We start from the raw sequence: 16,505 nt of genomic DNA, 5'->3' as shown, positions 1-16,505 counted from the left end.
TTAAACTTGCGGCGGCGTAGCTTAGCCTTTTTAGGCTACGCCGCCGTAAATTAGCTAGGCTAGTAATGATTCTAAATCAACTTACCTGCTAATTAACGGCGGCGTAGCCTAAAACGAGTGGGCGTAAGGGCGCCTAATTCAAATTGGTTGGAGGGGGGCGTGTTGTACGTAAATGAGGCTTGACCTCACGTTTGACGTTTTTTGCTAGTGCGCATGCGCCGGGCGCCTACATTTCCCAGTGCGCATTGCGGCTAAGTACGCCATACGGGCCTATTGATTTCGACGTGGACGCAAGCCGTCCTATCTTAGCTTTGTTTAAACGTATCTGTTTGAGCTAACGCTTAAACATACGGCGGCGTAGATTCGGAGTTAGGTCGGCTTATCTACTGATAAGCCGGCCTAACTCTTTGTGAATCTACCCAACTGTTCTTAATGAAGCACATACACGTACCATCTCTACAGAGCACCCTACTCCATTCTATGGTATAAGGCAGTATAAAACACCCCAAACATGCTCTAGTGGTCCCACTAAGCAAACGCTCAAGTGATGAAAAAGACGGATTGCCTTCATTATCTAAATATAGATATTAGACAGGTACACTTTGTTGAATTAAAGGTCAACTCCAGCAAAAATAGATGGCTTAGGTAGGCATCAGCAAGCAGAAGTGCTCACCAACTTATCTTGGGCAATCCAGTGGCAAATTTTCACTTGGCAAGTTGGATGTCTAATAGAAAAAGGGAAAAGTATTGGAAGCTGCACATCTCAACCAGGTTCACTTCTGAAGCAAATCCGGCGCGGCCTGGTTGGAGCCCAGGCCGACATACACCTTCTTACGGGGATTTGCAGAGATGTGCGACTTGCAGGACTCTTCCCTTTTCCATTAGATGTCTAGAGCTGGGATAAGCTCTGTCCTTGTCTGAACTCCAAGTGGTTCCTACATAAGAGGATCCGGTGGATCTGTGAGTGGCACCTTCAAATTTAGGATGGATGTCCGATATTCCACAAAGCCTTAGGACAAGGATATGCAATTAGCGGACCTCCAGCTGTTGCAGAACTACAAGTCCCATGAGGCATAGCAAGACCGACAGCCACAAGCATGACACCCAGAGGCATGATGGGACTTGTAGTTTTGCAACAGCTGGAGGTCTGCTAATTGCAGATCCCTGCCTTAGGATAAGTGTCACTCATACAGCTGGAGCCATCAGGTAGTGCACAATCACCACCACAGACTTTTCTGTCTTGCTGGAACTAGAGCTATTGGTAGTAGATGGGGAGCACGCCAATATATGTGATTCAGATTGCCAGCTACCAACCAAAGCTGAAGGTTCTGGTTAATGGTGACTTTTACGCTTTCGTTGCTGATGACCATACTGTTTTTGTTGGCACATCGTTTATGCATAAGCCCCAAAAACTAAAAGGTAATTGCTGAACAGCATGAATGATATGGTGCCAGAAAATAACTTTATGGTTGCGCACATTACCAAGTCCTCACATCACCATCAGAGCTTCCTGAAAACCCCAATGAATACAGAGAAGGGTTATATATTATATATATATAATTTTAAAAAGCAGGTTCTCCACTTCTCACAATGCTCACTGCCCCAAGACTACATGGGTGATTACATCTGCTATGGAGATTTAATTACTTGTTGGCAGTCATCCCATGTGCAGCACACTAAAATCAATGTGACACTAATGAAATAACTGTCAACAAGCAGTTAAATCTCTCAGTACTAAAAAGATTAAGTGTATCCAAAGCCAAACAGTTCTTTGTAGTTTTGGATGGAGTGGTGAGAGGTTAGAACTCCTGTAATGTTTTTAACCACCGCAGTACGAGAATATACGTCCTGCCCTTTGTGCAGTGATATCTGAATGATGCCTGCAGCTACAGGCATCATTCAGATATCACCGTCTTCAGCCGGCGATTCTGTGCACAATAAGAACGATCAAAGCGGCAGTTCCGCCGCTTGATCGTTCTTCTAGGCAGCGGGAGGGGACGTCCCCCCCTCCCGCCATCTGGTGCTTCTCCGGGCTCTCCCGTGCCATCGGGGGCCCGGAGAGCGAATCAGCCGGCGCTCGCTGAAGAACCATAGAGATGACTGGTGACCAGACAGTCACAGTCATCTCTATGACCGTCGGAGGTCCGGGCGCGACAATGTTAAAGAACATTATATTTGATCACGTTATGGGTAAAGTTTCGCTTTAATGATTGACCCATGTCTCCGGTGTGGAGAGTCACTATTTTCCCTGGTGACCATTTCCACCAGTATAGGAAGTGAAGGAAGACGCATGATTTTGAGCTTGGCACAGGAATAATGGGCAACTTTTACGGAGGACGCCCCCCCCCCCCCCCGAGTGAACCGTTTATGGGGTACTACCTAACTTTGGGGAAACCCCAACCCCCAACTTCCTCATGTGGCTAAGTGAAGGAAAATCTCCCCAATGGGACAGATGGCAAACAAACTTAACAAGTGATTTAACCTCCACATGTGTGATGGCAAAGGGTGTCCTTTAACTCCAGTACATATGTGTCACCGGGCAGCTGATGTTTCTGTGCCAAGCGCATGCTCATAGCACAGAGGTCAAGTTGTCAATGACAGTTCTCTGTCCCCACTATCCATAGCCAGCAGGACCAGGTCCCGATCATGTGGCCACTGTGACAGCCAATCACAATGGTCATATGATCGGCAACCCTTCCTGCCCACCACACATTCAGAACCTTTTAGATGTTGAGGCGGGTGGGAAGGGATTAAACATTTCCTACACTGTTCAAAATTAAAATAAATAAATAAAATGGCTTTAAGTCTACACTTTTATTTCCCAAGAAGCCCTAGGCCAAGTGCCTCATGTGGTGGATATGAGAGGTGGCATGTCTATGCAAATACAGACTTTCAGAAAGTAGTTATTTGCATAGGAACTCGGGGAGTATAGCAGTCTTCGCTATCCAACAACCCGGCTTTAGACATTTTTTTTTAATTCATAAAAGACAACACTTCCCGTCACAACCTGAGTCTATTAATATAAAGAGCTTAGAAACTACATTTCTAATTTTAGAAATTTTAATAAAACTATGCTTATTCTATACATTGTTGTGTATTTGGGGCATTACATGTTCTAACCATTTAGTAAAAAGTGGTCAGTAAAAATGCAAACATCACAAAATGGGTTTGACAAGTTACACACGGTGCAATCTTTCCATGCGGTTTTCTTTATTATTAATTTATTTTACTTTACAGCACTGCATTGCTCTAACTTCTAACATCTAAGGCTCCATCCCATATGCATCATACTGAAGGGGGAAGTTGGTGGCTACCCTTTTATTCTCTTGGTTATCTTCCTTGAGATAAAGCCTATGGTAGCCAGTGACCTCACATGGCACAAGCAGATGGTCCCATTGTGTAATGATGACAAAATGATAATGAAGGCAAAAGAATATGCAGCCATGAACAAAGCATACATTTTACTCGGTGCCAGAATGTAATTTGAAGACCCCTGGCCTATAATAAAAACGGAGGTTCACACAAAAAGTGAACCTCCGCTTTTTGGGAACCCTCCCCCACTCCAGTGTCACATTTGGCACCATTCTGGGGGGGAGCAGATACCTGTATAGTACAGGTATTTTCACCCACTTCCGGGCATAGACCCCCGGGGTCTACGTCACTTCCTGCCCCCCCCCCACTGTCTTCTGGGAAATACACAGGTCCCAGAAGAGAGCGAGAACACGCATGTGCAGTAGGGAATCAGGAAATGAAGCCGCAACGCGTCACTTCCCGATTCCCTCACTGAGGGGGGTGGCGGGGGAAGCCAAGAGATTGTTCGGCTTTCAGCTGCCGACATCGCAGGCACCCTGGACAGGTAAGTGTCCATTTATTAAAAGTCAGCAGCTGCCGTATTTGTAGCTGCTGGTTTTTAATATGTTTTTTTAGACGGCCCTCCGCTTTAAGTATTAAATGGTTAGACCTTCTGCTTGAGCATTGTAACATCAATGATGCTGAAAGCATGCCGTTAGAGGTTGGCCTATAACAGCTTATAGCAGTGATGGAGAACCTTGGCACCCCAGATGTTTTGAAACTACATTTCCCATGATGCTCATGCACTCTGCAGTGTCGTTGAGCATCATGGGAAATGTAGTTCCAAAACATCTGGTTCGCCATCACTGGCTTATAGGAAAAGGATGAAAGTTGGCCCCAACCCTCGCAGTATTATATAATCAGATGGACTGGTCACTTCAGAGGAGTCAGAGGTCATCAAATACAAGCAAGATAATGCGTCAATTAAAAAGAAAACAGCACATGGGAAGAAAACAACAATTGTCATAAGAACGCATTTTGGGATAGGTGCACTTTTATTGGCCCTTTTATATATACACGCACATTACATATGCTCAGAAACGTTGATTCATTAACCTGCAACAGCTTCCCAATGCCAAAATGGAGAAGGCCACCACCAAAGACAAAAAGGTAGATTTGATGTTGTCACAGGGAAATCTGTTAAACAACAGAGGGCCTGATTTCTCAGCAGCTGCCAGATTTGTTGACAACAAAAATGCAACTTGCTTCATAGACAGGCAAACAAGGATTATGTACTGAATCATAGAAATCTTGGCAAACCAAGATGGCCGTCACCAAGGCATAATCCTTTGTAAAGTGATAAGCACCTTCAATTGGCTGGTCCCGTGTATAACCTGATCCAGGGGTCTGACAGACTGGATTATGTGAGTGTAAACGATTTATAACCAAACCACACCTTTGTATTCAATTGTCCACAGTCTGAAAGCCTCACTGCCTGTAATGTACTGAGAATTGCTGAAAATGAAGAACCATCTCAAATATAAGATTTCTAGGCAATGTACCTTTAGGATCAAATTACTTGAAGAATCAAACAAAATACAGATTACTGGAAAGGTTCCAAGATGGTAACACACCCCCACGAGTATGCGATTTGTTGTGGAGAAAGTAAAGAAGTCGCACGCAGGGGTGAGGGAGATCTGAACAGACAACAGTTCTAACTTCAGTAATCGGAGACTTGAGGTTTATGTTGTTTCTGAAAAAGGCCTTAATCTAAACACAGAGGTAGAATTTACACTTGTTGGGCTCCTTAGGATTCTTTCAATAAGCAGTGGGTCTAAGGTGCCATTTTGTGCTGAACAGAAAGCGGTAATGAAGGGCAACCCATTTCCAGCTACAGTACAGACCAAAAGTTTGGACACACCTTCTCATTCAAAGAGTTTTCTTTATTTTCATGACTATGAAAATTGTAGATTCACACTGAAGGCATCAAAACTATGAATGAACACATGTGGAATTATACATAACAAAAAAGTGTGAAACAACTGAAAATATATTTCATATTCTAGGTTCTTCAAAGTAGCCCCCTTTTGCAGCAGACACATCTCTAGAACTGGTAAGAGGAGACTGTGTGAATCCGGCCTTCATGGTAGAATATCTGCTAGGAAACCACTGCTAAAGAAAGGCAACAAGCAGAAGAGACTTGTTTGGGATAAAGAACACAAGGGATGGACATTAGACCAGTGGAAATCTGTACTTTGGTCTGATGAGTCCAAACTTGAGATCTTTGGTTCCAACCCCCGTGTCTTTGTGCGACGCAGAAAAGGTGAACGGATGGACTCTACATGCCTGGTTCCCACCGTGAAGCATGGAGGAGGAGGTGTGATGGTGTGGGGGTGCTTTGCTGGTGACACTGTTGGGGATTTAATCAAAATTGAAGGCATACTGAACCAGCATGGCTACCACAGCATCTTGCAGCGGCATGCTATTCCATCCGGTTTGCGTTTAGTTGGGCCATCATTTATTTTTCAACAGGACAATGACCCCAAACACACCTCCAGGCTGTGTAAGGGCTATTTGACCAAGAAGGAGAGTGATGGGGTGCTGCGCCAGGTGACTACCTCTTGAAGCTCATCAAGAGAATGCCAAGAGTGTGCCAAGCAGTAATCAAAGCAAAAGGTGGCTACTTTGAAGAACCTAGAATATGAAATATATTTTCAGTTGTTTCACACTTTTTTGTTATGTATAATTCCACATGTGTTCATTCATAGTTTTGATGCCTTCAGTGTGAATCTACAATTTTCATAGTCATGAAAATAAAGAAAACTCTTTGAATGAGGTGGTGTGTCCAAACTTTGTACTGTATATCTGAACACATCATTCAGGCCCCTTTCACATAGGTTGGATCTGTTTTTTTCTCAGTAGAGCAAGAGTGTCAAACTCAAATTCATCATGGGCCGCATCAGCATTACGATTGCCCTGAAAAGGGCCGGTCTTATCTGTAAGAGTAGATGTCCAGCGCATCCACTTCCCTTACATTAGGTGTCAAGAACCACCCCACCATCAGGAGTTGAATTTCCCTTACATCACAGTGCACCCCCTTTACCTTATGCTGCTGCTGGGAAGAAGCTGGATGCATTGCTTAAAAGCAGAGAGTAAGGGTCTGGAGAAGGCCCAGAGGAGGGGTTGAAGGTGCGAGGGCCACATGAAATCACCTGGAGGGCTGGATTCGGCCTGCAGGCCTTGTGTTTGACACCTATGCAGTAGCGGATCTGTCTGATGATCAGCTAGATGACAGGTCCATGCACTCCCTACATATGGGGAGTGGACATGGATAGGTAGCTAGATGTAAAGTGACCAGCTGACTGTTTAAACCCAACTGCCCTCCAATCTGATCAGATGCAGAAGAACTGATTGCTTTTTTTTTTTGCCGGATCAGACCCAGGAGGTAGCTGGGTATAAATGGACACAAGTGTGTTTACATCCGGTGTGCCATAGAGGAGAAAATGGAGGGTCCAGCTAAAAAATGGACAGCTGCAGACCCGATTGGACCTCTCGTGTGAAAGGGGCCCTAAAGTGCAAGCAACAAAAAATCATGAGAAGGATTAGTAGTTATTACTACTAGCCGGGGCTTTATTAGAGCAATTTCATATCACTTGTTGTCCGAGTGACAATAGTCTGAACAACTGACAGAAAATCTTCAACAGGGACACAGATAGGGATGCCCCCACCTCAACATCTACCACTGGGAGGACACCACCTCTTATTTTTGGCTCGCTGTCTTATCTCAGGCCTTGGTCTACCAGAAGTACTTGGCTCCAGAAGAAAAAAAAAAAAAAAAAAGGTAGATTTGGTGGACTAGTATTTGGCAAAGGAACCTTGACTGTCAAAAATGCGTTAGTCTTGCACAATTTGGCTGAGACCTTCAATGAATAAAAAATTCATTTTTTTTTTAAATCTGTGTTGCTGCTGGAGATGTTCCCTTCACATCTGGTGAAACCATTCTTCACTTGGCAGTAAGTGAAATCACTGTAATGGCGCCATGGATAGCAATAAAAACCCAAAAGAGGTTCTACTCCTTGTTATTTCCAAAACTAAAATTTAAGTTCTGGTTCACTTCAATTTGCACATTATATTTTTCATAATAAAATTTGCCTGTTTACATGGAAAGTGATTTACAGAGAAGGAATGTATAAATGTTGCTCATGGCAACTAGATTCCAGCTACCATTTTGCCATCAGAGAAAATTAAATCTTACACCTAACTGGTTGCTTTGGGCGACACTTTTTACCTCCATGTTTGGTCAGTAGCTCCCAGTGTGATGCAATATTATAGAAATCCATGCAGTGGTTAGTAGCAGAAGCCCCAGGTTTGTCCCTTTGATAAGGGAAGGTAGGAATGTTAATTATTTACAGCATGATACAGAAGTGTTGTATAGTCAGGCATTATATTTATAAAAAAAAGTGAGGTGTCCGTTAATATATATACTTATTTATAAATAAGGAGGAGGTAGGGGAGCTGTCTTAGCACAGTACTGCCCCAGGGGTAGTAGGAGTGAGTCAGAGCCATCATGCAGTGCGACACCCTTGAAGGAATCAGGATTGGGTGTATGGTGACAGGAAGTCAGTCAATAAGGTACAAGATGGAAGTCTTCTGCTACGATCACCGGCTTCCATTTGACAGAAGATTAAAAAAATGGCACAAACACGGACCGGCATCCACGCCCACGCAGGTGTCCAAGGTGCAGCTCACAGAGCATCCTCTCCACATGGCCAAATGGCTGGGTGTACTTTCTTCAGCCCCGCGCATTTCAGATTTCCATGCTAAGAGATCTTGCAGTTGCTTCTTGAGCAGTTCTGAGGGGGACTCTGAGGAGGCCGAATAGATTTGGATCGTTTTAGACTGTTGCCTTTGCTCCCTCCACCGCTTCCTGCTGCCCCACCGCCACCACCAGCCACAGAGTAGGAACGTCCATGCATCATCACAGCATTCATTCCATTGGCCATGGAGAAGGATTTGAGGTGGCTCTTAATAGCCACTGGCAGAGGAAGTTTATCGATGAGATGGACAGGTGTGCATGAGACAATAGATCGGCAGCACAGATCTTGCAGGCTGAATACTGGGGAAGAAAGACACAGTATGTTAGAAAGATTCCAGAAACATCTGCAGAATGTAAATCACCTTAGATTGGCCATGTCACTGGTCACCTGTATTAAATGCTCAGAATTTGTAGTGGACCATTTCTGGACTACAAATATCATCCACCTTCGCTAGACCTGCCGCGTTTTAGCAGCAAATCCAGCATCCCATCTCTGCACTGTTCCTCATCTTGATCCCTCCAGGGAGCTGTAGCTATCCTAATGCCATGTACACACGATCGGAATTTCCGACAACAAATGTTTGATGTGAGCTTTTGGTCAGATATTCCGACCGTGTGTAGGGTCCATCGGACATTTGCTGTTGGAATTTCCGACAACAAATGTTTGAGAACTGGTTCTCAATTTTTCTGACAACAAAAGTTCTTGTCGGAAATTCTGATCGTGTGTATGCATTTCTGACGCACAAAAATCCATGCATGCTCGGAATCAAGCAGAAGAGCCGTACTGCCTATTGAACTTCATTTATCTCGGCTCGTCGTAGTGTTGTACATCACCACGTTCTTGACTTTCGGAATTTCCGACAACATTTGTGTGACCGCGTTTATGCAACACAAGTTTGAGCCAACATTCCGTCTGAAAAAAATCCACGGTTTTGGTTGTCGGAATGTCTGATCGTGTGTACGCGGCATTAGAGATCCGGTGTCTATCAAGACATAAAGCTCTCCAAAATGACCACTATAGTAGACAGCAGCCTTCTTTTACAGTTTAAACTACAAAACAAAATCATTAGCGCTACCTCTAGCTGCCTTGTTGTCTCTGGATTCAATACTTTTTGAAGGCATTGACCCAGAATAGGCATGCAGCCAGTGAAGACAGATCTGTATACTTGTCTACAACTGTGACTCAGGAAGCACCAAGCCAAAGGATCAGCATTACAAACAGAGCAAGACCTTTGTAAAAGAACATAAGCAGTGGCAGCTTATTTTTTTGCTCTGTCAGCACCTGGGAGTTGTCACTAGAATTATCACATTCCCAGGGAAAAGAAAACTAGCAACCATAATGGTCTTCCTACTTATGTAATCAAACAGATGCAAAACGAGGAGATACTGAGTGTCATCACATGTAAAATGTCTTACACTTGGGGAAACACGTTAGAATCTTAGCAACCTTAAAGTGTCACGAAGACTAAATTCACACTGATGAGGCTCTCAGAGTCGAGACTTGAATGGGCTGTCGTGCCTCCTTAAATGCAGGGAAAAGGTCTGTGCTTCATTCTTGGAATCGAAGACCACATGGGAACTGCCAGTGCAGGTTGATTTCTACTGCGTGTGGTTGCCATTTGGATTAAGGTCACCTTAGTTTTTCTGTGCAAGTGGTTGCGGCTGCCAGAACCACCGATGTGAGCCTAGCCTAAAAAGGAAAAAAAAAATTTTTTTGGGGGGATAAAGTAAGGGAGAGCTACACCTCCGTCAGTTTTTATTGCCATCCATGTCCCATAGAGGACATTTCCCTTCACTTCCTATCCCATAGCCAAAACAGGAAGTGAGAGGAAATCCTTCCAAAATGAGGGAATCCCAGGATGTCACCATTGGAACCATGTGGAATAGGAATTTTCCTTTACTTTCTAATGATAATGACAAATAGAGAGGATGAATCTCTAACTGGAGCACAGGCCGCAATAAAAACTTGACTGGAGTTCTTATCCATCCACACAGTATCCAAATAAAAAGGAGTTGTGCCTTTAGTGACACTAAGGGGTCGATATACTAAAGGCTAAATTTACAAATTTGTGTATTACAGAAAAAAAAATTGGAAGCGACGTCCTGTGTAGTAATGCATTTGTATTGTCTTTTTGGACGACAACTGTACTGACTAAACGAAAATCGTATTAAATGGTATCGTACGAGGAAAATTTTCGTGCTTGTCTGATCTAATAATATCGAATGTATTGTCACGATCGGCTCTCGAAAGCTCTGTACTAACGATCCAATTATGGTACGATTCTTCCTCGGGACGACAATGTATGGGTCATAAGTCCTCTACAATAGAGCTATGTGCCCTGTGAATTATGTTTGCAAACAGATGTCGATATCTTTCACTGAAGGCACACTAATGAAATTGCCATAAAAAAAAAAAAAAAAAAAGTTATATATCTTTTCTGGCCTAAATAAGAAAATATGTAATATTTATTGGACGGTTATCAGAATTGTAACCATAAGCTTCAGTTTATACTACTGTGCGTTTGTCCAGCAAGGAACATGATGTGTTCCATTTATTCTATGTAGCTCACATTTCTAACACAGTCACCTTCCCAAGGCCGATCCTAGGCAGGGTGCACAGGGTGCATTGCACCCAGGCGCCTGCAGAGGTGGGGGCGCCAAACATCTGACAGACTCTAACAGAAGCCCTCTCTGTGTCCTCTTCCTGTATTTTGTTTATTGTTAAGAGATCATGTAAGGATCTGAGGTTAATGAAGACTTTGTGGGGGAGCATCTCTGTGGTTGAAGGAGTTAGTAACATGACGATGCCCATGTGGGGGCGCCAGAAATATTTCTGCACCCAGGCGCCTGTGACCCTAGGATCGGCCCTGCACCTTCCCCCTCTTGACATAGGGCACACACCTCTGTTTGGCCTCCATATCTTCTCCATTCCATGCCTCATGAGGACTATTCGAGACAGTTCTGTGAAGGACTCCGTCACATTGAAGTTGCACAGTGGGCTGACCTCAAAAAAGGTCATGCCATTCTTCTCTGCATAGGCCCGAGCCTGCTCAGTGGGCACCTGCCGCTTGAAGGCCAAGTGCAGCCTATTTCCCACCAAGATACGAGGGACTCCTGGAGCATGCTGCACAAAAAAAAAAAAAAAAAAAAAAAAGACAAAAAAGTTTTTTTAAAGATCATTTAGAAAACTGGAAACTTAAAAAGGAAGAACTACAAGTAAATAAACAGCAAGGGTACATTTCGAATTGCACCACAGAAGGAAATCACTTCTACAACCCCCATCGTCTTTTATTCCCGTCTGTATCTGATGCAGAGTCTCACTCGCTACCCGTCTAGACTGTTGTGTCACTGTGACAGAAAGCGAGTGAAGAGCTCTATAAAAGAAGAGCAAGAAAATCTGGACAGTTCTAATACTTCCCAACTTTATCCAAAAACAAAACAGTTCTGGCTTTACAGAAAAAAAAAGGAAGGAAGATTTGCAGCTTCCTATGATTCTGGATCCCCTGATCTTTGGGACATGCAATTTTCACTATAGAAGAGCAGTGAGGCTGGCGCATACAATCTTTTGCTAACCTTTAGCATCTTACCCAAAGCTACTGTGTAGCTGACAATGTCCAAATACATCAAGAAGATTATGGATATCAAAGCTCCTTCACTATAGGGCCACATAGTGAAGGAGGGCCACAATGAGGGGAGCAGGTAGAGGACAGGTCTGTGTCCACTCTGCATATGCAGTGCGGAGAAAGACCACTCTACTCTATCAGCCCTCCGATCAGATTGGAGGTAGGCAGGTGTAAAATGATGAACACAAGTCCATATACATCTGCAGCTCCATAGAGGTGAACGGAGGCTCAGACAGGATTGTGTGAAAGGGGCCCAAGTCTGCTTTCACACTGATGTGCTGCAGTTTACCCGCACTGTGGGTGCAGCGCAGTTTACGGGTTAGCTGCACTTTGCCATAGACTTCTATTATATCCTGCAGGTGTAGTGCACTTTCTAAAAGCACACCAAACTCACAGGTAATGAACAGAAGTCTATGGCTCAGTGCAGGGAACCCGCAGGTGCAATGTACTGCGCTGCACCTGCGGATTAGTTTGAAAGCAGCCCAGTAACCTCTGCAACACACATATGCACATATAGACACTGATTTTAGTAATAAACTTACCATTAATAACAGTCTTCCATTCAGGTGTTACCGGCTATTTCTGTCTTAGGCAGAGTGCATTTGGTATCACTCTGCCTGTGACAAGAGCCGGCTCTATACAAGAAGCATCGGTTTATGTGGCTCTGCTCCTCAGCCGCTTGCTTCCTCTACCTTTTACATTTACAACATTAATGCTCTGGGAAGGCCGGTCGGCAATCGGCGATCTGGGCATGCCAACCAGCAATCCCAGAGCAGGCGGTCACTTCAGAGGGCTCCGCGGGCCTCTGGTTAGGCACCCCTGTGTTACAGGATATATACAGGAGGACACATACTGTTTTGCAGCAATGACACCATCACTCGGCCCCGCCCCCGACGCATCATCCGCTGTGATTGACAGCAGCGGCAGGCAATGGCTGCGCTGCTATCAATTCGTCCAGCCTAGCCAATTAACGGCCAGGCTGGGAACCGACGAGGATCACGTGGACGCGTGCGGGACTTTCGAGGGGTCAGGTAAGTAAAACGGGGGTTCGGGGGCCAGTACCGTCGGATGTTTTTTCACCTTAATGCATAGGATGCATTAAGGTGAACAAACATTTACCTTTACAACCCCTTTAAGTCTAGCAGCCAATTGCTAAGCTTGAGCACCACCGCCTAACCAGGAGAGGGATGCCACGGGTCCTTCGGGTCGCCTTTACCAGTTTCAGTGTCCAATGCAGCAAAGAAGGGAGCGCTAGTAAGGAGAGCAAATTGACAGCGTCTTCTTATAACAAGCAGTGGGGAGAGAAATTTTCAGGGGGGAATGGATGGTCCTGAGCAGCCATTACAAGCACCACTCAATCTGCTCTTCTAGAATAAGTGTCACTGTTCCCAAGTTACTTAATGCAAATCAAAGGGCAGGTTACCTCGTCTATCTCTTTGATCCATCGGTCAATCCCATCAAAGGACCACCGGTTCGTGATGTCATAAACGAGGAGGATGCCCTGGAAAATTTTAAGGTGTTAAATACATGGCATACTGCAATAAACAAATAAATTGTCTCGGACACAGCAGCATTTCTAAAGAATATTTACAGAATACATGTAAAATACACTGCTCAAAAACAATTAAAAGGAACACTTTGAAAACATATCAAATCTCAACGGGCAACAATCTCATGCTGGATATCTATACCGATATGGACTGGGTAATGTGTTAGGAATGAAAGGATGGCACATCATTTGATGGAAATGAAAATTATCCACCTACAGAGGGCTGAATTCAAAGACACCCGAAAATCAAAGTGAAATAATTATGCAGCAAGCTAGTCCATTTTTCTAAAAACTTCATTGCAACAACTCAAAATGGTCCTTGGTAGTTTGTATGCCCCCAAGTGCTTGTATGCATACCTGACAACATCAGGGCATGCTCCTAATGAGACGACGGATTGTGTCCTGGGGTATTTCCTCCCAGATCTGGACCAGAGCATCACTGAGCTCCTGAACTGACAGAGGTGCAACCTGGCGGATGGACCGAAACAAAATAGTCCCAGAGGTGTGCTTTTGGATTTAGGTCAGGTGAGCGTGGGGGCCATTCAATGGTATCAATTTCTTCATCCTCCAGGAACTGGCTACATGCTCTCGCCACATGAGGCCGGGCATTGTCGTGCACCAGGAGGAACCCAGGACCCACTGCACCAGCGTAGAGTCTGACAATGGGTCCAAGGATATCCCGATACCTAATGGCAGTCAGGGTGCCATTGTGAAGCCTGTAGAGGTCTGTGCATCCCTCCATGGTATGCCTCTCCAGACCATCACTGACCCACCACCAAACCGGTCATGCTAAACGATGTTACAGGCAGCATAAAGTTCTCTGCGGCTTCTCCAGACCCTTTCACATATGCTCAGGGTGAACCTGCTGCCATCTGTGAAAAGCATGGGGCACCAATGGCAGACCTGGCAATTCTGGTGTTCAATGTAAAATCGAGCTCCACAGTGTCCGGCAGTGAGCACACTAGAGGACAATGGGCCCTCAGGCCACCCCCATGAAGTCTGTTTCTGATGGTTTGGTCAGAGACATTCACACCAGTGGCCTGCTGGCGGTCATTTTGTAGGGCGCTGGCAGTGCTCATCCGGCGGCACACGCACGCAATCACAGCTCCAGAGCCGCGATACCCAGAAGCAAGCCCCGGGCGACATTTCGGTGGACAGAGGGGGAGACGAGGATGGCTGCGGGGGCTTCGATCGGAGGCAACTACTACATAATGCTATGCATACTAGCTCATTATGCCTTAGTCTTGCAGGATATTTATTTTTATTTTTGAGGAGGGTTTACTTCCTCTTTAAAAACACCAATACAAATATGTATTCAGAAAGAAAAAAATCTTAAATGTATGAAACCACTCTGGAAAAACACCAGTGGGTATTAGAACTAAAATTCCACCAGCATAAAAACACAATTTGTAATACCTGCACCTTTTCCTGGGGCTCTGTGTGACACTTATAAAACAATAAGGAAATGTTTTTTTACTTGATCTTACCTGAGCTCCTCTTGAATAAGACCTAAAGATTGTGCAAAACCTGCCTTGGCCAGAGGTGTCCCTGTTGAGGCAAAATAAAAATTAGGTCAAAAGGTGAAGAAAAATTACAAACTCCAGCCGCAACCACCGTTTTCGCTTGTATCACACTGGGGATAGAAACAGCAGGTCATGCTCCTGGTCTAGCCTATGCACCATTCTAATGGCCATCAAGCATGATGAGACAACCCCTATTCGCCAATAGGTGAGCCGAGTCAAGCCAAAAAAGTGCGAACGTGAAGCTACACATCAGGTTATGAGGATCCCAGGCACAGTAAAAAAATAAATAAAAAATCACTAAAAACAAAAAAACAAACAAGCAGACAACTGGAGGTTTGGTCTCTAGGGATCAGGAGTCTTCAAGGGTTATAAACACAAAATACAGTGTGTAAAGAGTAATAAATAAATTAAAATGTACTTCCCCCATCTAAATATTACATTTGTGAAATTATTATAAAAAGAGCAATAATTCTAGCACAAGCCCTCTAACTCTAAACAGGGCAACCTGTAAAAAAATATAGCCTATGGAGATTAAGTACCAAAGTTTGGCGCAATGCCATGTGAGCACGCAATTTTAAAAGTGTGACATATTGGATATCTATTTGCGCAACAGACTTGAGGCTATACAAAAGATTGGGCTAAATAGTGTTTAATTCATGAAAGTGTTTTTTTTTTATTGCGTTGGAAAAATGACTGCGTGACATAAAATACAGTGCGACATAAAATACAGTGCGACATAAAAAATTGCAACAGCCGCCATTTTATTCCCTAGGGCAGGGGTGTCAAACTGGCGGCCCTCCAGCAAAACTACAAGTCCCATGAGGCATTGCAAGGCTAACAGTTACGAGCATGACTCCCACAGGCAGAGGCATGATGGGACTCGTAGTTTCGGAACAGCTGGAGGGCCGCCAGTTTGACACCCCTGCCCTAGGGTCTCTGCTAAAAAATATATAGCGAATGTTTTGGGTTGAGTAGTTTTCTAGAATTTTTATTTTTACACGTAGGAGAGGAATGCCAGAATTATCTCAGTATGGAAGTGGTTAACCACTTAAGGACCGCCTCCTGCACATATACGTCGGCAGAATGGCACGGCTGGACACAGGCACGTACAGGTACGTCCTCTTTAAGTGCCCAGCCGTGGGTCGCGGGCGCGCGCCCGAAGCTCCGTGACTGTGGGACCCGATCGCCGCTGGAGTCCCGCGATCGGTCCCCGGAGCTGAAGAACGGGGAGAGCCGTGTGTAAATACAGCTACCCCGTTCTTCACTGTGGCGCCGTCATTGATTGTGTGTTCCCTTTTATAGGGAAACACAATCAATGATGTCACACCTACAGCCACACCCCCCTACAGTTAGAAAGCTTTTTTCCATTTCATGATTGTCATTTCACTGACTCCTCTGCACTCTGTGTGGCTAAAAACTTGTTCATAACAGCTTCATATTCTCAGGAATCCTGGTTACGCCTCAGTAGGTGTTGTTGCTTGTAACCCAACTATCATCCTAATGACAGTTTAAAAAAAAAAAAAAAAAAAAAAATATCAAGATTTTTTTTTTGGGCTGCTTTGTTCAAGTAACTAAAATCCTATGGTGTGACCCAGACTAGGCCTCTCCCAGCATATGACTTACCAGAGCTCAAGCTTGACCCGCCGGCCATCCAGCAGGATAGTAGTGGTTTTGTAGTCAATACCTAAAATAAATAAATACAA

At 44.5% G+C, this 16,505-nt stretch overlaps 1 protein-coding gene across 5 annotated transcripts in view; it reads right to left on the bottom strand.

Moving 5' to 3' along the window:
- Positions 1-7,243: 7,243 nt before the first annotated feature.
- The window catches only part of RAB40C (RAB40C, member RAS oncogene family), a 48,108-nt gene continuing 38,846 nt past the window's right edge, over positions 7,244-16,505 (bottom strand). For all 5 annotated transcript variants that reach the window (XM_040356599.1, XM_040356595.1, XM_040356596.1 and 2 more), the window contains exons 3-7: positions 16,426-16,486; positions 14,767-14,827; positions 13,154-13,231; positions 11,009-11,231; positions 7,244-8,407 (exon numbers count right to left, since the gene is read on the bottom strand). In XM_040356599.1, coding sequence (XP_040212533.1) covers positions 8,112-8,407; positions 11,009-11,231; positions 13,154-13,231; positions 14,767-14,827; positions 16,426-16,486 — 719 coding nt within the window. In that variant the 3' untranslated portion in view covers positions 7,244-8,111. The remainder of the gene's footprint in view (positions 8,408-11,008; positions 11,232-13,153; positions 13,232-14,766; positions 14,828-16,425; positions 16,487-16,505) is intronic.

The sequence above is a fragment of the Rana temporaria genome, chromosome 6 (assembly GCF_905171775.1).
Source record: "Rana temporaria chromosome 6, aRanTem1.1, whole genome shotgun sequence".
Taxonomy (NCBI): Eukaryota; Metazoa; Chordata; class Amphibia; order Anura; family Ranidae; genus Rana; species Rana temporaria.
Note: the sequence above shows the minus strand (reverse complement) of the source record. Positions and strands in the feature narration are given on the sequence as shown.